This window comes from Uloborus diversus, chromosome 4 (assembly GCF_026930045.1).
Source record: "Uloborus diversus isolate 005 chromosome 4, Udiv.v.3.1, whole genome shotgun sequence".
Taxonomy (NCBI): domain Eukaryota; kingdom Metazoa; phylum Arthropoda; class Arachnida; order Araneae; family Uloboridae; genus Uloborus; species Uloborus diversus.
In genome coordinates, this window is record NC_072734.1 from 132,949,116 (window position 1) to 132,975,141 (window position 26,026).

General features: G+C 32.1%; 2 protein-coding genes across 2 annotated transcripts in view; one reads left to right on the forward strand and one right to left on the reverse strand.

The window, feature by feature from the left end:
* LOC129221481 (uncharacterized) overlaps positions 1–26,026 on the forward strand; it is a 317,098-nt gene that overhangs the window by 72,879 nt on the left and 218,193 nt on the right. The gene's annotated exons all lie outside the window — the stretch shown is intronic.
* Positions 1,581–26,026, reverse strand: part of LOC129221479 (G protein-coupled receptor kinase 1-like) — a 205,165-nt gene continuing 180,719 nt past the window's right edge. Inside the window, exons 14-21 of the mRNA XM_054855959.1 lie at positions 25,881–25,947; positions 21,779–21,879; positions 20,531–20,693; positions 12,912–13,077; positions 11,834–11,967; positions 10,327–10,452; positions 6,229–6,398; positions 1,581–4,699 (exon numbers count right to left, since the gene is read on the reverse strand). Coding sequence (XP_054711934.1) covers positions 6,240–6,398; positions 10,327–10,452; positions 11,834–11,967; positions 12,912–13,077; positions 20,531–20,693; positions 21,779–21,879; positions 25,881–25,947 — 916 coding nt within the window. The 3' untranslated portion in view covers positions 1,581–4,699; positions 6,229–6,239. The remainder of the gene's footprint in view (positions 4,700–6,228; positions 6,399–10,326; positions 10,453–11,833; positions 11,968–12,911; positions 13,078–20,530; positions 20,694–21,778; positions 21,880–25,880; positions 25,948–26,026) is intronic.

A 26,026-nucleotide genomic window follows, 5' to 3' on the forward strand; every position in this document is an offset into this window, starting at 1 on the left:
AGCAAGTGTATGAAGAAAGCACAAAAAATAAGAATAAATAAATAAAAAAAACAAGTTTAAATGTACAATTTTTTTTTGGGGGGGGGGGGAACAGCCATTCGTATTTGCTCTTTTTTGGTGAAAATAGATGTTCCTGATTGTTGATTTACTTGCAGATAATCCGTGTCACGGATAATCTGCACGGCAGTTTACTGCATGTGTTTCAATAATTTCTTTTTTAGTATTCAATGTCATTGATTTTTAGCAAGTGTGCTAAAAGAAAGGAGTTTTAAAATGCTGAAATAACAGACTTGCAAAAAAAAAAAAAAAAAAAAAAAAACAGAGCGAGGTTTTTTTCTCTAAACTGCAGTTTGGATGCAACTAATATCAAATATAAAATATGGACAGAGCTGAAAATTATTACTATTATGAATCAAATGGCAGTGAACATTCAGTACAATTCTCAGAACACCATTTTGGAGAGAAAATAATTATTTTTATTACCAATGAAATTTTTACCAATATTTCGAACTATTTTGAAAGCGAGTCTACACAGATTTTTTACCAACATTTACATACACAACATAATAAAATTGTTAAAAACTTCATATTGATATTCATTTAATTTAACACTTATTCTAGCACTAGCAGAGTAAGTGTGCCAAAGGTAAACAAGAAATCATACAAAAATTCTGGAGGCCTTTACAATAATTATATTTTCTCTTCGAATAGCTTCAAAATTCTTTTATAATTTTACTTTGTTCATTTGTTTAACATTTCCAGACATTGCAGTGTAAGTTTTATTATGAAAATATATCAAATTTTTAAAAAAATGCATTGATGGCAAACTAAACAAAATAATCTCATCAATAAGCTGCACAAAAGTTTTTAAATATTTTTTTTTCATATTCAATGTATTAAGTAATTTTTCTAAAAAATGGAAATTATATACATTATAATGAAAAAATTTAATTATGAAATTTATATGATCTATATATATATACAATGATGACTTATGAACATAATGAGAAAAATATGTATAAAATGGAATATAAGTAACTGTGACACTCTCTTAAAGGTACCTAAATGTAACCCAGACTTATCTTTAAAAGTATCTCTTCAAAGCTTGTCTTCTATCAAGCTTTGAAAAGTATACAATCACATAAATATAAATAAATGGTGTACATTTGTAAGTAACAGATTTTAAAAAAGCAGGTATTCAACAATATACAAAATTTAACTGAAGACATTTCTTTTCGAACATTTAAATACCTAAAAATAGCATGCAACAGCATGGTATTGTTATGTCATAGGAAACAATTTCTTAGTTGCAGGACTCATTAAAGGTATGAAAAAAAGCAGTGGGTTATAAAACTATATAAAAAAAAACATTTATTTCAGTACAGAAAAAAGAAAGAAAAAAGAGTACATTTATGTATTTGAATATATTTTAAAGGAGAAGGTTTGATTTAATTTATTTGCAACATATTTGGACTAGGGAAATTATCTAAGCTCATATATTAGGAAACTGAATTTTCAACTTTACTACATAGCATAGTAGACTATATTAGCAAATTAGTTACAATAATTCATTATCAAGATTATTTTTTTTTTTTTTGTAAACAGGCAACTCATTGTTAGAAAAAAAAATCTTACCATTTTAAAATAGAGATTGCCATTATTAAAAAGCTTCATTATACATGCAGGGGATAAAAATAAAATTTTGAGGTGAAGGGGGGCTGGCCCGTCATTTCAAAGCTTTTCATGGTGGCAAAGGGTATGAAATCAATGCAATTTAAAGGGGAAAAAACATCAAACGCAAGCCCAAAACGATGGGTCTTAGGGGAGAGAGGGGGGAGCTTCCTTTGAAGCATTATAAAAAGGAAGTATCCTAAATTCTTGAGAAGAAGATAAAGCAACAATAGTAAACCACTATTTCAAATTTTTCATGTATTTCTCTAATTCTAAAATTTTATGTTTGATGTCTAGCTTTATTTATTATTTATTATTATTTATGAGCAAGGAGGTGGATAGCTTTAAGAGGGCCATTGATCTTCATTGGGGACTTATAAACTGACTAGAATCAGCCTAGCTGGGTCCAGAGCCTGTTGCTAGCTGTCACTTTTGTATTTGTACTTTCTGCAACTTTATTGAATTCTTATCAATTGCTCATGTTTATTTCGCTGCATTTTAGAATGTGATGAATAGTTGAAAACCTGTGAAATTAACCATGTATGGGCTTTAATAATACTTTTCCAAAGTGAGAACCAAAGAATTTTTATTGGGAATCCCACCCCAAATTTCAACCCCTGATGTGGATTCGTGGGAAAATTCCACTACCTCTTCCTAGAATGAGCCCTGCCAAAACTAACTCAAACATAAAAACAAGTCAACAAATTCAAAGACACTAGATCTTAGTACACACTTTCAGTATATTTATACACTATAGGTACTTTGACTCACAGTGGTAAAAATGTTACAGAAATTATACTCTTAAGTAAATTACAAATTTGAAGAGCCTATAAGTCTAAACACAGCAATCGACCATGCAGGACAGTTTCATATTTTCTTCTTCTTTTACAGAAGACATTCGCTTTCTCCGACGTGACTCTCCATTTTGGCATGTGCTTACTTTGAGAGCTACCTCACGGACACACGGCTGCCACAGACACGATGGGAGGAAAGACCGTCTCCGTTCGAAAGACAGAGTGGAAAAAAGGTGCTCGTGGGAAGGCAAACATATTGAAGAGCTACACTCGAACAGCTATACAAAATAATTTTCCGAGCCGAGTCGAACAGGTCATCTAGTAACAAGCAGCGGTGGACTTTGGTCGCAACGTCCGATTTGCACTATTTCAGCTTTTGACGCAGAATTTTGCTTGTGAGCTCTTAGACAAAGAGGAAGCTATCAAGAGTGGCCATACACTTCATATCCGAAACATAAGATACCAGCGGTACCCGTACAGCTTTGCTCGTAGTAGAAAATTAAAAGGTCATTTGGTTCGCTTGTATATTTAAAAATAATAGATGATGAATTTGCTATGTTCATTTGCTCGTCACGTTATGGTAATTTGGCATTATGATAATTTAGTCTCCCATGTTATGATAATTTACTTGTCCATGTTATGAAAATTTGCTCGATAAAATGTTCTTAAAATTGGAATAGAAAAAGAACAAAATTGAATTTTCGAAAAATCGCTTCAAGGTGCAGACTTCCATGCTATAAACTAATTTTGTGCCAAATTTCATGAAAGTTAGGCAGAACGGTCTAGGTGCTATGTGTGTCACAGACATCCAGACTTTCTGCTTTATTATTAGTAAAGATTATATAGAATTTGCTACTGTTCAAAAATGTATTTTGTTCATTAAATCATTGTCCTGAATTTTGTATACAATAGTATTTTCTAAGTGTCCAATTTCAGGAGAGAAAAAAAGGTTTCCAGCACAAAGAAGTGCTTAGTAGTGAAAAATTGCTTTTGAATAAGGAATTCAATAACTGTGTCCAATTATAAACAAAAGAAATCATACTTATTTGAAATAATAGACACATAAAATTAACAAAATTTTGGAAACATTTTAAGTAAAAATCTAAACATTATTTTCATTATATAGAAAATATTACATGTTATTAGAGTAATATAATGGCACAATTTAGATTTGAATATAATGATAGTGTTGTAACCCACAAAGCATTTTGTATTTTTGTACATTATAATTTTGTTTTTACTACATTTATTTAACACTCAAAGGAAAATTTTACTACAAAGTTGCTTTTTTTTTTGTATTGCTTTTTTTACTTAATGGATAATACAATTTTTTGAAATTAATTTGTGTCAAGTCTAATTTTTTAGACCTATTTTTTCAGCCTTCCGTTTTTGACATTAAGTTAACAGACAAAATAACTGAAACATAATTTTTTCAGTTGAATCATAGTTTTTGCAAAGGTGCAAGAATTTAAAAACCATTTTGAAGCATAAAATAATTTTATTTGTAGGGCTATTTCTTATTTCAAGGTGCACTAATAGAATAAATTGACACAAAAATTACCAAAAGTTCACATAAAACGTTTAAAAAGAGCTCTTAACTTTTGTAGGGTATCTTTTGAACCCTAGTAAGTAGTGAATATTTTGAAGGCTGGCCACCCTTGCTATGAACCGTTACATGAATTTCAACTGAAGGATATAATATATTAATATATTGACATAATTACAGTTTCAAGTGATTGAGTTTCTTCAGCAAACATTTTAAAAATCCTATGCAACTATGTGCAGTTTTTGGAAGCTAAATCCACCGCTGTTAAATAAAACAGTGGAGCCAGATATCGGTCATCGAAGCCAACAGCCACGGCGTACCAGACATAAAATCAGACCAGCTGATGTTTTATGGTTGGCCCACTTGCCTGTGCTGCCTTAGTCCCACGTGGGCCTCTAAACTGCAGATTTCTCTATCTACACGAAATGTTCTGGATAACAGAATTAATTCTTTTCTTTACAGGAAGCAGCGCATGAAGGAGAAAAATTGTCCGAACCCGTGCGAATTGCAACCTCTCAGCTCGTCGAGCGAGGTGAAAGAACTCAAAAAGAATGGACATGCAATTTGTTGCATTGTAATAATAATTTTTTTTTTCACTTTCCATGCTAAAGGTACTGTTTATAAAATGTTGTTATTTAATTCATACAGATGAGCACTGGGTCCTCATGGCACCAGATTCAGTAAAAATCTGTAAAATGAATGAAAAATGAGCAAAATAATGCACAATTAAAACTTTTATTCACAAGCAAATGAATTCAACTAGCAGCAGTTTCAACATTTATTAACTTTACAAATCATTAATTTTTCCATTGCAGGCACCTTTTGAGCCCTGGACCTATTGTTATGGTACCCCTAGCCATGTTTAGATTCATTAATTACAAATCCTTAGTCGTTAAAACATATCTACATAAGAATATATTTAAATGAATTTATTTAGAATATATTTTTCCATTTATATTTTCTCCCTTTTAAAATAAATACAATTTTAACAATTTAGAAAAACTTGTTTGTAATTGTATAACTTTAATATTATGATTTACTAATATCATTTCATATCATATTTAATAAGAATAAAAGATTTGAAAAAGATCAACTAAAATTTGCCCAAAATTACAATAATTAATGAAGCCGAAATTACATAATATTATTATTTAGAATCGCAGGGTAATTTATCCCTTGGCTGCAATCCTTGATCACGAAAATTTCAGCTTTGTCAGAAACGAAATTCCTAATTTTCTATAAATTTTTTTAACTCTAAGAAATTTGAAAGAAACTTTTTAAGTCACTGAATAATTAAAGGCAAAAGATGAAACAAAACTGAAAGCAAGAAGAGGCAAATTATAAATTAGTATAATAAAAATTAATTAATCATTTCCTCCAAGTAAATGAAATACTAATAAATTTTCATATCGCAAGTAAAATAAATAATAACTAGTAAGCTTTTTTATGAGTTTTTGAAGCAGGAAGTTCTTTTAATGCGAGTAAAAACATGTATGTTGCATAACATTCTTTAATAAGCTATTTTGGAAGGCTTCAGAACATATTTTAGTATTTAATCGACATAATACTCCTTCCAAACATTAAATTTGAACAAGAGAAGAATGGCTGAAAAAACTGCAGTCAGACCCACTTATTGGGACCTTGGTTAAAGGAATGTCCCATTTAATGTAATAGAATTTCAATGTACCAAATCATTGTAATGTGCTTTTGCGTGTCCCAAATAACAGAAATCCTGCACGTTAGAATAATTTTGCATGGCAAATTTGCTATTCCATCAAACGGGCTCAATTCTACTGTAAACTCCTGATTATCTGGGGAATAAGGTGGCACAGTAACTGTGGATAAGCAAAAACTGTGAATAATCCGACTAATAGGAGAAAAACAATGCTTCTGTATACAATAGCTAAAAAATATGAATAACACTCACGCATACATTTGAATTATGGCTAAAAACATTGCTTCATTTCCTCTACTAACATTAAATGTAAAAAATATACAAATATAAAAGCTAAAATAACACAATCATAAGTTTAAAAAAAAAACATTTAATGACCGTTAGATAAATTTAAAAAAAAGACCCGCGGATAATCCGACCGCCGATAATCAGGAATTTATTGTATTTACATCATCCATCTTTTTTTCTTTACCCTCCACTTTCCTGGGGAGAAAAAATGAGCTTGCGAAACTTTTACAGCAGTGAGAAATAGAAAAACTTACTTTGAAATATCTCAATTTCCATTGGTATTGCGAGTTACAATGTTATTCCTATTGTTAGTCTCTGTACCATAAATTTTGCCAGCTTTTTTAGCCATGCTAGCCAGCAGTTCTAAGGAATTTTTATACGTAGATTTTAAAGAAGTCAACCATTCTTTTAAACCAATTTCATCCTGAAATACAAATGGGTAATCTTGATTACACACAAACTTCAAAACACTAATTATAGTTAAATGATAATATTTAATTTTCAAAACATGCAACAGAAACAGTTACTTTAACAGATGTACTGGAAAAGAATTACATATATAGATGAATTTTTCTAATAACAATGTTTATTAGTTCTAAATTCTGAAAAACATTAAGAATTCTTTGCTAGTTTCAATAAAATTTTAAGTACTAAAAAGTGATGTATATTCTTCCATGAAAATAATCTTCATACAGTTACAAATTTCTTTTATTTAATTTGTTACTCGTTACTTAAAAAGTGCATGATTTTTTTTAACTTAATTTCCAGGGGTCTGGCCAGAGGATATTTGGGTCCATTAACAGACCCTTCACAAAAATCCGATCAACCAAAACGGACCTTTCACAAAATTCCGATCAAACAAAACGGACCTTTCACAAAATCCCGATCAAACAAAACGGACCCTTCACAAAATTCTGATAAACAAGATCGGATCTGTCAAATTGTTTATTGAAAGAGCAAATCTGAAAGCAAAATAACGCATATTTCTGTGTATAAACCGATAATTTTTGGAACCTTTTTTTAAGTCAAATTAGAGGGATCAGCTTATACAAAATCGGCTAATTTTGAAAAAAAAAAAAAAAAATCGGCACTCTTGGAATGCTCCTGCAAGCGATAAAAAATGGCTACTGCCAAATAAATATAATGGTTGTTTGTTTTATCACAGCTAATTAGCAGCGGTGTTTTTGTAAACTTTTCTGAAAAGGCATTGGTAAGCACTTTTCTCCGCTCATGATTTAATAAACAATAATAATATATATCTGCGAAATGAACTTAGAACTGCAAAGGGATAGTAAGGGTGAGGAAAAAATATGATCGCTTCAGATAGTGTTACCAACTTCAAAATTATCACAACTTAGCGTCTGGCGTTGAACCTTTATAATGACTTGATTAGAAAATATTCTCATCATTTTACCAGCTTGTCAATATTTGCGTTTTTACGGTGCGGTGCGATGTTTAATTGTTATTTTGGGAGAAAATTATATGGGTTTTGATTTTTTGATGCTAACAAGGATGATTAACTTTAAATAAACTCTTTTAATTACCGTTTTTTTTCTTTAGATGTCTACATTTTGAAAAATGCAATCTTTTAACATCCGATATGAGAATCACATTTTGTTCTTTTTTCAAGCTAACTTCGCTTTATTAGGATTCAAATACAGTGAAACCCCTCCTAACGGACACCCCTCAAAGGCGGACACCCCTCTTATGCGGACAATTTTTAATTCCCCAGTTCCAATGCAAATAACATTATTAAACCCCTGTTCTGCGGACACCTCTCTACTGCGGACAAAAAAATGTGTCCCGATAGTGTCCGTATTAGAGGGATTTTACTGTAAATGAAAAGTCTCTTTATTTCTGTTAGAACTCTCATTTCAAGTTTTTAAAGCAAAATTCCATTTTCTGTTATGAGTCAAAACTTAAAATGCTAAATAGATGGTTTATTTTATTTTATTTTTTGGGTCAACTGTGTCCACAGATATTAATGATATGTTTATTATAGGACTCTAAAATGCAATTTAAAAATAATTTTATCAAAAATATTTCTTTTACAAGCTGTTTTTATACTTTTGATGCCTTCACTTTGAGAATTGCGATCTCTTTGCATCCGCTATGGGAATCCGATTTTTCGAATTTTTAATGATTATTACGCTTTGTTAAGAGGTAAACAATTGAAATATCTTTTTATTTTTGTTAAAATCACGGAATTTAGAAGTTTTAAACCAAATTCTGTGCTTTTTAAGAGTGTCTTGGGTCAAAACGTTGAATGCTGAACCCTATTCTGAATTTTATTTTATTTATTTATATTTTTGTTACAATTATTTTAAGTACTGTACAGAAATATATCTAGTATAATTTAACATAATGTAGAATGGTAGATAAATATTGATACTTGAAAGAGCGATGCCCCCCCCCCCCCCCCCGCCAAATATCAGAAAAAAAATCCAGAATGATTTTCTCGACGTAGAAGAGGAAAACACTCAACTTTAAGTTTAATTGATGCGGTTTGTGCCATCTCTAAATTCTAAAATTTCGTTTTAACAAAAAAAAAAAATTTTTTTTTTTGCGAAATTTTTTGATTTTTCACAAAATTAATTCATTTTTCACAAAATTATTTGATTTTTCACAAAAAACGGACCCTGTGAAAAATCCTGGACAGACCCCTGATTTCATTTGATAGTTAATTTAGAAAATGTTAAATACAAATTATACCTAATTCTTGTACATTGTTACAACAATATGTGGAAAAGAAATAGAATGGTCTATAAAGCTCTATTGTGAGGAATTATATTCTTTTGAAATGAGAAAAACTCAGTTACAGTAAGGAAAACAATTTTTCCTTATGTTAGTTTTCCTTTTTTTTTTAACCACTAGTTTTAAAGGTTTCAATGACAGATGTAAAACGAGCTGATGTGAGCATTTCATGACTTCCTTTTATTCCAATTAAATGATAAAAGTGCTTCAGAGTAAGCAAAGAAATATTTTAAATATTTTCACCCCAAGTTTGTTGCAAACTGAAGCAAAAAATAGTTTTATACAGATACATTTTCCCAACACTGGCAATTTTAATGTGATTCAATGGTTAACTTTCTAAATATGGCCAAATTGAAACCAGATTTAAAAAAAAAAAAACATCACATTTGTCACCAAGTTGGTGACATAACTTACCGACCAAAAACTTGGCGATATATCGCCAAGCGTTAGATAAATTATAACACCACTTGAGTTTGCATTGAAATTAACAATGATTTCCCCCAAAAAGATGTAAAAGACCCCCTTAGAGACATCCAAATGTAACCAAAAGGGGAGGTGCACAACTAGACCCCACTAGCAGTCTACGCACCAAATTTCAACTTTCTAAGACATACCGTTTTTGAGTTATGCGAGAAAAACTCGGTGTAAGTAACTCGGGGATTGTCAAAATGGATATTTCTGGTGTTATACCTTCTTAGGCATGTATCCACGTTTGGTTGGGTTGAAAAAAAACTCAATATTCGTTCGGGGCGAGCAAAATGGAAATTAAGGCCGATTTTTGAGTGAAATTTTTTTTGCAAATACAATACTTCCTTTACTATGTAAAAGAAAGTAAAAATTTAAAGGTAATGCAGAAAAATTTTGCAAGGAAAATGTTTCATCATATACTTACGAAATGAGCAGGGTTTAAGCTGGGTTCAAAAGTTCTTTAGCACAACTGCTAAACTTGGAGGAAAATTTTTAGCAAAATGCTAAAATGTCACACATTCTCATGTCTTTTTTAATACCTCTGTGTGTTTCATCTCCAGTTGAAAAAAAATTCAAATTTAATCTATGACATCTTTAAAGAAATAAGTACGGCAGCTTTTTTATATTTAAAAAACATAAAATAAAAAATTTTGGATTATGCTTACCATTAAGAAAACATGTCTGGTTTTTATGAACGTTGCAGTATGCAGTAACCGCCTCCTAATACTGTAGTTACTGGGTGAGACATAATGCCGGATAAGACGGCCTAAGTATTGTTGAACTTAATAGTAATTTAAACATTTTATCTAAGATTTAAAGAAGATTAAGTTGACTATCGCCATGCTTGCCTTCTCTCTTGCATTATAAATTTTCTTTTTTAAAAAATTCATTTACTTTTCATTTGAGTATATAAGCGAAAGTGCTTTGTTTTATTTTAACAATTGGGATAGTGTTTTTGCATTTTGCGCAAAATGTGACCATAGCAGAAACCTTGAAAATGATAAATAGTGATCAAAAATAATTTAAGAAGAAAAATAATGGAGAAGATATATTTTATAAAAATAAGGTAAAAATTTCCAAAAATATGCATGCTACATACAAATGAGAATTAAAATAAATAACACACTTACAGGGTTTGTAAGTACAACTTTTGCATCTCGCTCTTTGTCAACTTTCATTTTTAATACAATGCACTGTTCTCCTTTAACCATCACATATTCAGATACTACATCTTCTATCTGGTCCATAAATATTAGCTGAAAGAAGCAGAACTATATGAACAAAACATACCATAAAAACAAAACATAGTTTGCACACTAGTGCAAACTGTGCACATTTGTAAGCAACACAATAAAAACAGACCTTAATTTTATAGGCATATTATACACCATACAACAGAAAGTTTCCCAGTTTTCTTGCAATATATCCTTCAGCTGAATAAAAATGTTTTGATGGACGTACATAAATAAGGAAGGTTAATTAAAAACACAGAATATAATCCAGATTCCTTTTAAGTGAATAAATATCCATGTCTCAGAATGGATAAATATTGTGATATGACGTGGAAGTTATGAATTGTTACATGGAAATTAGTAGGAATAGGTTAACTTTTGAGTAGTTGATGCATGCATTTGCTTTAAAAATTGTCATCTGTACTCGAGATTAGAAAAAGTTAATCAACATGAAAATTGCTGCAACTAAAAGGAAAGAGCAGGAAATATAGTTCTCAAGCAAAAGTCATTAAAGGACAGTTTGGCGAGATGTTGACAATGGGGACTGCATGGGATGTGGTAGTAATAAGAGGGAACGGTTAAATATTTGTATTCATTAACACATATTTACAATGCCAGTTGCATGAGGAAATGCATGAGCGACTACTTGAGTTGGAATGTAAATAACATCTGTCAGAAGAACAGTATTAACAGATTCCAAGACATAAACTTCTCAGCTCAAAATGAATGCCTTGGTGCTAGAGCTTCTCAGGGGCGGATACAGAAAACCATTTAAGAGGGGGTCATGCTGAAGAATGACTCCATCCCCATGACCAAACTACGGTTTTGGGTACGAAAATTTTCTGAAATTGCTAGGGGGGTCAATAAAAAGAGCCAAATCGGCGGGGATAAAGCACTTAATTGGGGATAAACGTTGTAAATTAATTTCATAAACAACGAACCAAAGTTCGTTCTTGTTGAAATATTTACTTTCAAAAATAGTTAATGAATTGAAAAGATACTGTAATCGTTTCCATTTAAGGCATTAAGTGTTTGAAAACAATGTGGACGGATACTGTTGTTGACGATTTAGGGGGGGGGGGGTCATGACCCCCATGACCCTCCCCTTGTATCCGCCACTGGAGCCTCTAAATTTCTATACAATCACATTAATATTTTCAACATTGAAATAAAAAAACTAAAAATATAAGGGAGGGACAAAACCAGCTACAGTTCAAGACATGAAAAATAAAACAGTTCACGACATAAAAATAAAAACATTTAATGAGAAAATTATAAATTCAGAAAACTTATTACTGAAAATTATCAATGTTATAAAAAAACAGGTATATAAACAGAAGAAAAATATCTAAAATAGGTGCATATGATTTAATGACATAAATGGTTATGATTTCGAAAATCATACTTCTGGTTTGGTACTGCTCGATTCTGTATGAAGCTCCAACCGATTAGGATAAAGTTTCCCGTAACGAGTCTGCCACGCTGACGCAAAAGGTCCACCCAACTTTTTGATGTAACCATGGATAATGCAATCTGATTCTGTTAAAGAAAGTACTTATTAATAAAGCCCAAGAGAACATTGAGAAATAACACTAAATTTGCAAACTAATATTTATATATAATACTGGAGGCTTCAATGAAGACATGAGTTTAATTTTGATACTGTGCAGTAAAATAAAGCTTATATGAAATTAAAGTAATCATACTAACTTTAAAGGCTAAATAATAAATATAGTATCACATTTTAAAAAGGTATTGATAAGCCAAGGGTAGGAAAGGTATTGATAAGAGCATTGAAAACCAAGTAGTACACAAATTATATGAATTCACTGAGCGAGCTACAACTACTTGTTCAACATCAAAGATTAAAAGGAAAACAAAACTGAATATAAAAAAGAAATATTTTGAGCTGAGTAACAAAACCGCAAAAATTCAATAATGTGAAATAATGTGCGGAACCAGTATCAATAATAGAACTTTCAGTGGCATCAAAGTAGGATGTAATTTGTAATCAAAATGAAAAAGAAATTAGGCCATTCAAAAAGAATATTTAGAGGTAAAACAAATAAAACAGTAGGATGCTTTTGCTTTTCTTTTTTGGCCCTCCAAGGTGTTGTTCAAAAAATGATTTTCATAAAAAATTCTGAAATAAATATAAGCAAGGGTTAAGATAAATGCAAGTATTCCAGGATAGATATAACTCTGCATATGGTATTCACTGTATTTGGTTGCTTCATAAAAAAAGGTTGCCAATTTTATTTAGCCCACTTTAATTACATTAAATTTAGTAAAATTCAAGTCTCTTCCATACGCTATATCTAATTTGCAAGTTTTACCTGGGCATCTTAAGTAACCAAACCAAATATAAAAATATTCAAAGATCTTAAAAACCATCATGAATGCAATACAATCAAAAACCTAATTATGTACCCCAATGCAAATTTACTGTTGTTTACAACATTCTTCAATCAGCTATAAAATACCTTTTTCATCATCAAATTTCATCTTCATTTTGGCTTTTTTCTTTTGTTCTACTTTGTCTGCTTCTTGGTTTATAGTTTCGAACACTGTTTCTGCAATTTCTTGCTGCCACCTTTCAGATATGACCACAGGGAAATTTTTGTATAGCTCTTGATCAGCATCGGTCAACTGCAAAGGAGCAGAAATAATATAATATTTAGTTCCATTTTACAGTGAAAAATTAAAATAATCTAAAACACTTCAAATAAATATTTATTGCTTATGTTAGTTGTCATACACATGTTAATTTCAATATTTCGGATGTATTTTGATAACACCATTAATGCAAAAAACTACCTCTTCATTGTCCTCCCCAAGACAATTCTGTAGAATTTCATGACTGTTTTACGATGAAATTACCAACTTTGCCATCATCATTATTTTCTTGCTAAGTATGGCCACACACATTTATATTTTAGCATTAACTCAAATAACAGCCTAACTTTGTATCAATTACACAAAACATAAAACAGTTGAAATAAAACGCTATTATGCTAAATGATGGGCAGAAGGAGCGTCAATAGCATCAAACCACCTGCAATACGTTCTAGTACTCCCTGGAACTTTGGAAAATCTGGAAAAGTCAGGGAATTTTTTTTTTTTAACCACAAGTGTATGAACCCTGTGATTATGCTTTTCTATTTTTTCATCTTACGATTCATAATATGATTAAGATGTTTGTACTGTGAGATGCAATCATAGTTTTATAAATTTGAGAAGGATAAAACTTTTTTTTTTCTTTTGCTATTTGATCAAGAGGTTTATTTAAGAGTAGTGGTATCCGCACGGCTTTGCCCGTAATAGAAAAATTAAAAGGTCTTTTGGTTCGCCTGTATATTTACAAATAATGTACAGTGAATTTTCTCGCCAATTGGCTTGTACCCATGTTACGGTTTCACATTATGATAATTTCGTATCTTGCCAATTGGCTCATGCCCATGTTAAGGTTCCACGTTATGATAATTTCGTAATTTACTCGTCCATCTTATGATAGTTTTGTTCTTAAAATTGGAATAGAAAAAGAACCACATCGAATTTTCGAAAAATCGCTTCGAGGTGCACACCTCCATGCTACAAACTAACTTTGTGCCAAATTTCATGAAAATCGGCTGAATGGTCTAGGCGCTATGCGCGTCACAGAGATCCTAACAGACAGAGGGACTTTCAGCCTTATTATTAGTAAAGAAAATAGTAGGCTCAAAGGGTTCCACATAATGAAAATCAACTTGGGCGAAAAAAGCAGAAGAAAGAACTGAGTACCTTACATATTAATTAGCACTCACATAAATAGTGTGTCAAAACTATTATAAAACAGTAGTCAGCAGAGATCAAAACTAGCATCAAAATGGTTCCATTGTCTGGCAATTTTCAATGAGATTTTCTTTCAATCCTTCGAATTAATTGGTTTTACTATAATTTATGTTAATTTTATTGATATTAAGATCAAAAAATTTTAGTTTTATGGCTCTTTATTTTGTTTTCAAATAGAACTTCTTAAAATTTATGAATTTTTTTTTTCTTTTCCTTCCACTTCAGCCTTAAAAATGCATAAAATAGCACTTTTCACTTCAGAGTTCCCCCTACCTACCACTATTTGTGGCTTAACTAGCTGGATAGGACTTTGAAGACGGCTCTGTTTTTTGAACCAGACCAGAAACCAGTGGCGTTTCGTGGCTTAATTTGGCGGGTGGGCCCGCTGTTATCGGGGCACCCCGATGGAGGTCATTGTGGCCTATCAAAATATTCTTCATTTGTCAAATTTCGAGTCCATATAGTTGTTTAGGCCTAATGTATGTTGTACTTACGTTTAAGTATGTGTGCATGTTCATTTTTTATCATTCGGTAAAGTTCGGAGTTTCATTTTGTGAACTGAGAACTTAACCACTCTCCTCCCAAAAGTTTTAGTTCGGGTAGCCTCTGACAATTGTATAAAGTTTTCACAAAAAAAAAGGAAAACATATAAAGTGAAGAGAACTAAGGTGGGTGTGCCAAATAATAAGGCAATGAAGACCAATAAGACCCCCCCCCCCTCTTTTTCCCATGCAGGATAGCAAAAATGAGATTGTGACTGGGATCATGCAGCAGCATTAACTTTGACTTTAACATGCTTCGTTTATATCAAATTACGAAACTGGTAACTAATTTTTCTAGAAACACGCAGTTTACTTAATTACCAATATATTATTTCTATCAGAAATATAAATTACTTTTAATTGAGTAATATTTTAGATTTGCTCAGCGTTAGAATACTCTAGTGTAGAAGAGGCATGACAATAGGCCCAACACGATTAAGACTTATTACTTGAACCAAATATCATAGCTAATAAGAAAATTGAAAAAATCTCACCCAGTGAAGACTATTTTAGGAACAGCTTTTAATTCAAAAATATAATCTTAACTCTTTATTATACTAGCCCGACACTGTAAACCAACTGAACCTAAATTCAAACTGAAACTTAAAAAATGGCAAACGCCTTTTCGAAAATAAAATCTCCATTCAGAAATTTCGAGAATGCGCTCTTTGTTCCATAAAGAAAAATAAACAAATTAAAATTGGCATCCCATGCCGTGAAATGAGTGGGAACCCAAAATATTATAAACCCCAATACTTGATAGTAACAGCTGTTTAAGATTAAAGAAAAGGAAAAAATAGATTAAATCAAAAGAGAGAGAGAGAGAGAGAGAGAAAGCGATGAAAGAACTTTTCCTTTCCCCGTGGGGTGGGCTCCGAAATTTCTGCCCTTTGCCTCAGTGAAACATCGTATAAGCGACGCGAGACGAGACACATTCCTCCCACTGCTTCTACTATTGCTATTGGATGAAGATATTTTTCGAAGGGGCAAGAAGGGAGCCGGCCCATACACATCGTTCGTGGTGACGTCGCTTGCCGTTTTCGTAATGCTCACAGTTGGTTTTAGTTGTGGGCCGCCGTTGAAATGGCCATTTTTAAATAATCTAATCATGCACTATTTTTCCGGGTGGGTCCAGCCCACCCGGCCCATAGTGACGAGCCGCCACTGCCAGAAACTGAGTAATCCCTGGTCCAGCACCCCCAGAGGTATCGTTTCACTTGGAGGACTTTGTGACCACGAGCATATTTAACATCCCTCAGTCAGGGCCGCGCCAAGCCTGATCGGCGCCGTCGTGCAAATGTTTTTTGAGCGCCTTTATGCTCTGGCGCTCGAGAAAATATATTTAACACCTGGTAGGAGGTTTTGTAGACAAATATAAAACGAAAAAAAAAAATACGTTTGGCATTTAGTTCATACAAAAAAAAAGTGTGAATATTTAATTTCGCAATATGGTGTACGTTTTTACTTCATATCTCGAAATTATTTTGAGTTCAGCAGCTCCTCTGATATGCTAATGCGTTTTGGAAGGAGAAAATATATTGATATCTAAGTTAAAGCCACTTTGAATATCTATACCTAAACTCTAAGTGATAAATAATTAATGAAACTTTTATGTCTGTCAAAACATGACAACATAAAATGACATGATGCAACTAAAAAATAGGTTTAGGGGGCACAAATTGAAAAAGAAAAAAAAAAAAACTCTTAATAAAAGGGGTCCGGGGATTCCCCCGGAAAATTTGTGAAATATGTGGTTTGAAAAACGCAATTTTAGACGGTCTTTGGTGGTGTTATGGGGAAAAAGGGTACAAGGCGGTCTGCTGAAATTTATAGAAGATGGAAGCTTTAAAACATGATTGTATACTTCATATCTATAGACGTTAGAATAAGGAATGGAACTCTGAGATTCTACCCGATCGTTTTTTTCTTTGAAAAATAGATAGAAATCAATTCTCCTTTTCTCCCCACCAATTTTTCGAAATGGAACAAAAACGCAATTAAAGACACTTTGAAGATTTTTGCAAGAAGGGAATTCTGGAGCTCCACCCCCCCCCCCCTGATTTTTAGCCTACTTTCCCAGTAAAAGTCAGAAAAAGAAGAAAAAAGCATGAAAGAAGGCTTAATGCATTTTAAAAATATCGTGAAAAACAAAAAAAAAGTCAAAAATAAATAAAATAATTAAATAAATATTGAAAAATTAAAAATTGGAAAGTAGGGTATTGAGATGGGGAAAAATGTCTGTCGGTCTGTCTGTCTGTCGGTCTGTCTGTCGGTCTGTCTGTCTGTCCCCCCTTAATAACTTTTGAATGAATAGTCCGATTCGAACAAACTTTTTTTTGTTCGAAAGATCTCGGCGAGGACACCTCATTCCCATATTTCACTTTTTGATTTGAACTATTTTTTGTTCAATTTTGAACAGTTCAAAAAAACTTAACATTAGCGCCTACGGGGAAATTCAAAGCTATTCCGAACTTTGAGGCGAATTTGCTTCAAACAAACTTTGTAGGAAAAAGCTTTTGATAAAAAACTTGTATATAAGATATCTTTTTGATTTGAACAATTTTCTGTTCAATTTTGAACAGTTCAAATCCCTTAACATTAGCGCCTACGGGGAAACTGAAAGTCAATGTAGATTCCGTACTTGAAGGCGGATTTACTTCAAACAAACTTTGTTGGAAATAGCTCTTGACGACCTACTCCCGACTCCGAGAATTTAGGGGGACCTGACACCGACTCTGACTCCTGTTCCCGACAATTAATCGGACTCCGACTCCCCGACTTCGACTCTGACTTCGTAGCTTTGGCAAACATTTATACACGGAGGACAAATGACTGACTCCGATTCTTGGATATTCGACTCCGACTCTTTTATCCCAAAATGAGATTGACTCCGACTCCGACTCCGCTGCTGTGGTTTTAACTGTGAAATAATTATTGTTGATATGATTTGTTTTTATTTTCACGCTAAAGTTTTAATTTAGGTATTTAGTTTTCGGTGAATAAACTCGAAAAATATGCGCAGACGATTTTTTTTTTTTTTTTGACAATGAAAATTATTTCTTTAAGTTGACATTTTATTGTTTTTTTTTATTTTGGTAAGTGCATTAATTCGTTTAAAAAATTATTTTCGGCAACAGGGGAAAAAGAAACGATTTTTTTTTATATGATGTATTTATTTTAATGAACTTATTATTATTTTTTCGTTTTGAAAGCTGTTAAAAAAATTTTTTAATGGAAAGAAGTGTATTAGCTGCTTTGTTTAAAAGGTGCTGCTATTTTATTTGTTCTTTTTTTTGAAGAAAAGTAAGGAATATTTTATTCCTAGAAATCAGCTTAAAATATTAAAAAAAATATGTTTGAAAAAATTTGCGATTTTAGCTATTTTTGAGAATATTGATCAGGTACTAGAAAGTAGTATGGGTATACGGGAAAGTAGGCTCGTCTAGTTCTAGACGGAACTTCTTGTTTTTCCAAAATTCAAGTCCTAAAAACCTAAGCAGTATTTTATGATATTAGGAGAAGTGGTTCAGAGGCTATTCTAACTTAGGTTTTTCAAAAGACTTATGAAAAATTTTAGTTTTTATGATATTTAAGAAAAGGGGTTCGGAGGCCTTTGCCCGAATATTTTCTGAAAACGAAGTCTTAAAAACATGACTGTAAGACCATATTTGGTGACATTAGACCCGGCATTCTTTCGAAATTGAAGCTCAAAAAACGCAATTTAAGTGATTTTCGAACGGAGTTTCAAGCGATGTTGTTTCGGATTCGAGGGCTTTCTCGAAATTTTGTGAAATTGAAGATCTGGAAACGAAATTTGAGATGCTCCGTAATGCTTTTATCGGGGGGAGGGGGAGCGATTCGGCAGAGTAGCATTTTGAAAACTTTCTTACTTTCAGGCGAACTAGAAAAAAGAAAAGAAATAGGACGGAGGGGGAGTAGATGACCAAATGTGGATACTAAAGTTTTAACCCAACATCATTATTTTTTCCTCATTAAAATCACTTTGTTGGACTCATTCTCCCCCCCCCTTCAGAAGTAAATATTTTTGAAAAACATTCAACTAAGCATTCTGGAGGGGAGGGGGCACGGGGCGGTGCAACCGGGTGTCCTCGGGACAATTCTGGTTGCGCCACGAAACAGGAGGTGACGGATTATATTTCTGAATTAAAGGATAATATTGCAGGAGTTATTCCGCTTGAAAATCTGAAACTGAAACTTGCCGTTAAAACGAATACTTCCAACTTACGAAGTCGTTAAAAAGGCATTGAATTTAATGTCTAAAACAAACACATTATCCAAAGCTCTTTCTTAAATTTAATACACAAATAGTTGAAGAAAAAGGGGATGAAGGAATTGAATAATCATGGTCAAGTCGTTACTTTTCGGAACTAAAAGTTAATCTAAATCATTGTCTACAAAAAATTCATCTTACGCACACGCACAAGTAAATAATATGCAAATGTGCTTACCGTATTTTTTAATGTATGATAACATGATGCAGTGAAATTACCAAACACAGTAGTTAAAATCACAAAAAGACTTATTGCACAAATTATAACATGTTCACCGCAAGAACAAAAATGGGCAAATTTCTTGCGCTGCTTCGTATGCACAATCTTGTGAAATTATAGACATACCGAAATAACATTCATGGCTCCACATATGGAGAAAAATACCGATGTATGCATTAATTAGCATCACGTGTTTTCAGTGTAAAAGATTGCGCTTCTGAATAGCATATTCAGATACAAGACATTCTCCCCCCCCCCTTATGGATAGGCAGTAAGGAGGATTGTTTGTTTTAATGAGCAGTATGATTTCACAGGTACTTTAATAGAAAAATGTAACAGTTCAATTATATTTTTTTGGTTGGAGATTTTTTCTTTCATTTGGAGCATTGATTCGTAGAGCTCGGCGCCTTTTTGGCTCTGGGGCCGTCGTGCGCCGCACGACCTTGCACATAGGGACGGCGCGGCCCTGCCCCCAGTCACCATTAATGAAAACAGTGGATCTTCGATCCGGCCAGGATCGAAACCCGGAACCCTCCGGTCACCAGGCTGATGCCTTACTGATCAGGCCACCACGGCCCCTATAAAATGGCACTGCAGAACAAGAGAAATAAAGCAGATCCCATAAAACATAGGTACAATGCACGAAAAATCTTTCAGTAGGTAAGAAAGAAGCAGAGCCCAAGGATGTTAATACACTCAACTTGTAACACGTTATTAACTATTTGATCATGATGCTAAAACTTTAAAATGTCAAACTCTGCCAGCATCAACTTCCATAAATATGTAACAAGTATTAAGTTTTGCTAACAAAAGGATTCAATCTCATGAACATCAGTATGTTAATGTTAAATATTCCAAAAATTTTACTTATTTTTTTAATTTTATTTCCCATCTTTTTTTTTTTTTTTTGCTTACAAGACATGCACCTTTATGATATTCCCCCCCCCCCCCCGGCCATTCAAGAATTTAAATCAAATTGCATCTTAATTTTGAAGTTAATTCATCACAATTTTTATGAAATACAGTCTTATGTTAGTTCTATTCAATAAAATGAAAGTCCATTTTATTATACATGCCTTTTATGCACTGTGGAAACTGCTTGAAAAATCGCTAAATCAATGTATTATATATTTTTTTCTTCAATAGAAAATTTAAGTCTAAATTCTAATTTGTTGTGTTTAATTGAAAAAAAAAAACCAGTTGTAGCACATATTATACCTTAATTCCTTTGGTGTCTTCTTCGTCAAATGAACCAATGTCAAATGCATCAGCTGCATTGACTTCTCCTCTGGGAGGTACATGGGGAGGAGGGTACTTCTGGAGGTAAACTAGCTGCCAGTCGAGACCCGCAAAAAACGGGTGCTCTTTTACTTCATCAGCCCTACAAAAAAAGAAATTGGTTCAATTAATTTGAATGCACTTTGAGAAAAGCTGAAAAATATTTAATGAAAGAAAATGATGTGTCTATGACACACAAAGGATTATTGAAACTCTGAATCATTGCATAACAAATTGAATGAAACATTTTAGCATGCGTGATATTGTTTTCTGTTTCGTTCCGAGTAATTATAGTAATAATACAGTTGTAATTCAATTAGGATACCATAATAGGAATGTTAGTTCATTTATATATAGTTTTAGCACTTGTACACGGTTTAACTTCCTTAACATTTTGTAGGTAGGGGAGAGCAAATAGAATTTTATTGAAGTGTTGATATTAAACTAAATTAGAATGATTTTCTTTTAATTGCTGTTACCTTAAACTTTTACATGCATTGTATGTTCCCTAATTTTACTAGTGATAAATAATCAAAAAAGCAGAAGAAATAAAGTATAAAGCTGTGCCTTTTACATATCAACAGATGTTTACAGGGAAAGTAAAGTCTCTACATAATTTTTCATGTTTCTCCAAGTTCATGATTCAATTTTTATTTTAGTTAGTTACACCACTATTTTAGAACTAAAACAATGTTTCCAACGTGTAAGTTACTAAAACTACATTGATAGGTATAATTGCATGCACTTCAGTTATTTTAAGGGGGAAAAAAGAACTCAAATTCCTATGCAACCAATATGAAGAAAGAAAACATTTTCTTTCTATTCAATTCTAGATAGTGTGGCACAAACACCAAAGCAGCTTATCTGGCAGAAAATACAGATAAGCTATTATCTGTATTTTCTGCTATTATGCTTATTCTATATTAATATTTAGAATATATGTTTATATATTAAGCTTATTCTTTGCTTACTATAATATTATGCTTATTCTATATTAATGATTTAATACAGAAATACCTAATTTTATATATTTCCATTTAGTAAAAAAATAAGTTTCTACAATAAAGAATAACTGCAATTACATAAAATGCAAAATATCGACAGTTTTGTAAAGTCAAGCGTAATAATCTGTAGCTCAAAGTCGAATTGTTCTATGAGAAAAAAAAGAAAAACGAACTAAATAATTACCCCTGCTCCTTACAACCAAGCCTTTTGTCCACATCCCTTTGAAGCAGACCTTCCAAAAGATTTTTCAGTTCAATGCTAAAACTGTCAGGCAATTCCACATTCTGAGAGAAAAAGGTCAGATAATTTAATGCTGCAAAAATCACTACATGAAATTAACTTCTCATGGTCAAGAAAATGCATAACGATTAAAAGAGCAAATGAATGAAAATAAATGCATAAATAAAATGCATGAATATTGTTGCAGACCATTATCATTTCAATTTAAAAGATGTTTTAAGAAAAATCTTATTAAGATGAGATATAATTTCAAATTAAACTAGAATAACTTGGCTTACTAATTTTTTTTTTTTTTTTTTTTTTTTTTTTTTTTTGCGTTTATTATTAATGAAAGTAATAAACAGCAATGGCCCTAAAACTGAGCCTTGTGAGACCACACTTAAAATATCAGTGTACTAAGAAAAAATAACTCCTAACAACTATTCTTTGATTTCTCCTAATTAGTCAATGTCAACCCCAATTTAAAGATTTCCCTCCTATTCTAAAACAAGCTCATCTGCTTTCTTAAGTCATCATAACCTCATCATAGAGGTGCGATAAATCAGTAACCCAGGTTTTCCTCTTTTTAAAACTATACTGAAAACCTGATAGCAGACCATTATCCTCCAGCATCTGTAAGTAGATGCAAAAATTAAGTATTTGCACAAAAAACTCAACATTTTGTGCAGGTATGAAAAACAATACCCAGTGAGTAAACAATATTTTTAGTGAGACAATGTTTTTTGTTTCAATCATGTACTCATAAATAGGGTTTCCAATCCAGCGCCGAATTCAGTCCTGCGTGATTTCGGGATCGTAAGGGGCCAATCCCGCGGGATTAACTTTATTCTTCTAAAAATTAAATTTTTATGTCAAATAGAAAAAAGTTGTGCTTTTTAGGAAGGGTTGCTTTTATTACTTGAATTAATAGTCTTCTTGAATTGCGTGCAACAATTGTAAAGCACTACAAAGTCAGATCTTAATTAACAATTATCGTTTGGTAAGCAAAAGTGTGCCATTCGTATGGGATGGAAAATAATTTTTGCCCTAAAAATAACGCACGTGATGAAAACATGCGCTGCGGCTCCACTAAAATTGGTTTTACTAAAATCAAACATTTGTGGATATTTAGAAAACGATCCGTATTAACTTCATTATCTTCTGAAATAGATTTTTCTTTTCTTACGCTGGGTTTTTGCTCAAGAACAGCAAATTTCGGACAAAACCAATGTCAGTTGCATATGTGTTTTGCCTGTACCCAATTTAACTTGCATTGATGCTTGCCCTTGTTGCTACCTAACCAGGGCCGGATTTGAAAGTGGTTGGCTCCGGGACAACGAAGGAGTGGAGGTCCCTAATCAGGGTTCGAAAAGATCATCATATTTTCGAAAATATCCGATACTTTGATATATATCCGAATATTTTGATACATATGTATATATCTGATTTTTTCGACCCGTGGAAATTAGGATATTTTGTAAAAATTTTATTGTGGGGGCCCCTTTGTTGTGGAGGCTCAGGGGCAGTAGCCCCGCCTGCCCTCCCTTAAATCCGGCCCTGAACCTAACGTTGGTCATAGTATCAGTGAATTTGATTCATTACAACAAGGGGTGAATACTGCTTTATTTCACAAAGTCGTGCTCACAGCAAAAGTGTTGGAATAACTTATTTATAGCTAATTTTACCTCTCACTTTAAAGAGGATTTCAAAAATATGAGCAGCTTAACTTACTGCACTGTCATGCGAGTCATCCTGTGCTTCATACAAGTTCCTGTCGCTCCTTTTAAAGTCATGCAGAATATATAAATAATGTCAGATTTTTCATTGCTTTCTTCTTTGCAGTGCACTTTTTGTAACTTAAAGGTTTTGAGTGCATTACTAAAGTAAAGCTTACAGAAGTGCTGCAACATTGCATTCAGGCTACTCCAGCGGGTTTTGGTATATGAAATACACTTCCTCTATTTTTTCTAAAGCATAATTTACTGAGTTTTAAATTTTAGTGACGGTTTTCGAAAACTCTTATCAAGTTTTTCGCATTTTTTCATTTGATGAACGTATGAAAACTGAAACCTTGAATGAGAATACCAAGTCATTGTCAGAAAAATATACTCTATTCTTATTGTGTTCTTAAATGGTAAATCCATCGTTGGTCATATGAGACATACAGTTTTTCTTGCCCTTCTTGCGGATATACAAAGAAGAAGATTCAAACTTCAGAAGATGCTTGCAAAAATAACCATTTTATGAGCGGCAAAAGCTGGAAAACACTTGAATGGAAAAAAAATTGCGGGATTGAGAGCAAAATTCTGCGGTCGGAGGGAGGTTGGCCTTGAGAAATTTAATGAATTAAAAATGAGTAGTCATACTACATAAAATTTAATGTATCAGAATATGAATGGTAATATTGTTTTCCTTAGCTTAAAAGCATACAAAGTGAGTAACAAAAAAGCTACAAATTAGCAATTTGAATTTTGTATTTACAGGGTGGCGACAGGAACTGTGAAAAAAAGTTCCCTGACTTTTCCCTGATTTCCCTGATTAAGTTCACCAAATTTCCCTGATTTACGTTACCAATGATAATGGTTTTCTTTCTTTGCTCTACTTGAAATCCATTGTATGTTTGTATAAAATGCAGTATTTTAAACGTTTTAAGTTGTGTAAAGTTGTTGAACTAATGATATATTTTTAAAAGATGCTACTTTTTTAATAAAATGGTTAAAAAATATATATATATAAAGTCATTTTTTGGGGGGAAAAAACCTACAAAATAGTATATTAAATTTTTCTACAATGGAAAGACTAGAAAATTTAAAAAAAAAAAAAACTTTACTGCCAGAAACCACTTAGCATAAGAATTTTAAGAAACTATTAAAATCACTCTTAAAAACATATGCGTATTTATGATAGAACTAAAAAGTAATTGAAATTATTTTTAACTAAATTTTCAAACAGTATAATAATTGTTGCAAGAATAAGAAGTAATAGTGAAAGAATAGAAGTAATGTAGTTATTCTTATATAACTAATTGACATATTTATGCAAAAAAGATGAAATCATTTGACATCCATTCATAGGGAGCTTTTCTCTAATCAAGAACATAGATTTTAATGAATGAATACAGCATTTTAACAATAAAAAAATAAAGATATTTACTTAAGTACACAAGTTAACTCTATTTCAAATGATTTCAGTATGTAACGGAAAAAAATCTTAGATTGCTTTAGTAACAAACAACTTTGATATGCAAGAAAAAAAAAGAAATATAAAAGCAATTAGTTAATTTCAAAATATAAGAAGAATACAACTTAGTTATAAAATAAAAGAATCACTCTTACGTCTGAAGAAAAGAAAATCTTTATAATCTGCGGAGACAACAAATAGTATAACGGCAAAAAACAAAGTTTTTTTAATTGAAAGTTCAATTTTAGCAATTAAATTAAAAACGCGAAGAAGTAATAACTTTTAAGCTTTTATAGTATTAATTCAAAAACCTAAGATTTCTTCTTGAAATTGTGATTACAGTATGCTAATTACTTCAAGACAACGGAATAAAGGCAAAGGAGCTAAGGCATTAATGAAGGCTTTCTCTTTGCCTGTATGGTTGTTTATTTTACGTAGCATTGAAAACATAAAAGGAAATTTCAAACTAGGTAAAATAAACAACATAACAAACACAGAAGCAATCTTAGGATGTTTATCCTGTGGGGAGTAAGTAAGATTCAATACTTTGACATTGAGGAAAAAAGATACACAAGTATGCAGCAGTGTATAATAGCACCTCATTAATTTTCCTTTTTTTTTTTTTTTTGGAACAGATAATTGGCGGAAAACGCGTAGAGAATTAGAGTACTTAATTTTGTAAAGAAAAAAAATTTTTTTTTCTTCATAAAATCAATTTTCCCTGATTTTTTGTTATTTTTTCACAATTCCCTGATATTTCCCTGACTTTTCCCTGATTAATAAAGTTCCCTGACTTTTCCCTGATCTCCCTGATTTCCCTGATCTGTCGCCACCCTGTTTTAAAAAAGAGATAGAACCTTAAATATTTAGTACAGAAGCAACATACCATCGTCAGTGTCATCCTATCAATTTCATGCTTATCTTTTGTTTTGTGCTGCCTGAATGGGCTGTGACTAAAAAGAAAATAAAAAATGTACAGTTATACATTCTACACTGTCACATCAAGCACTTAATTTTACAAATTATCATATC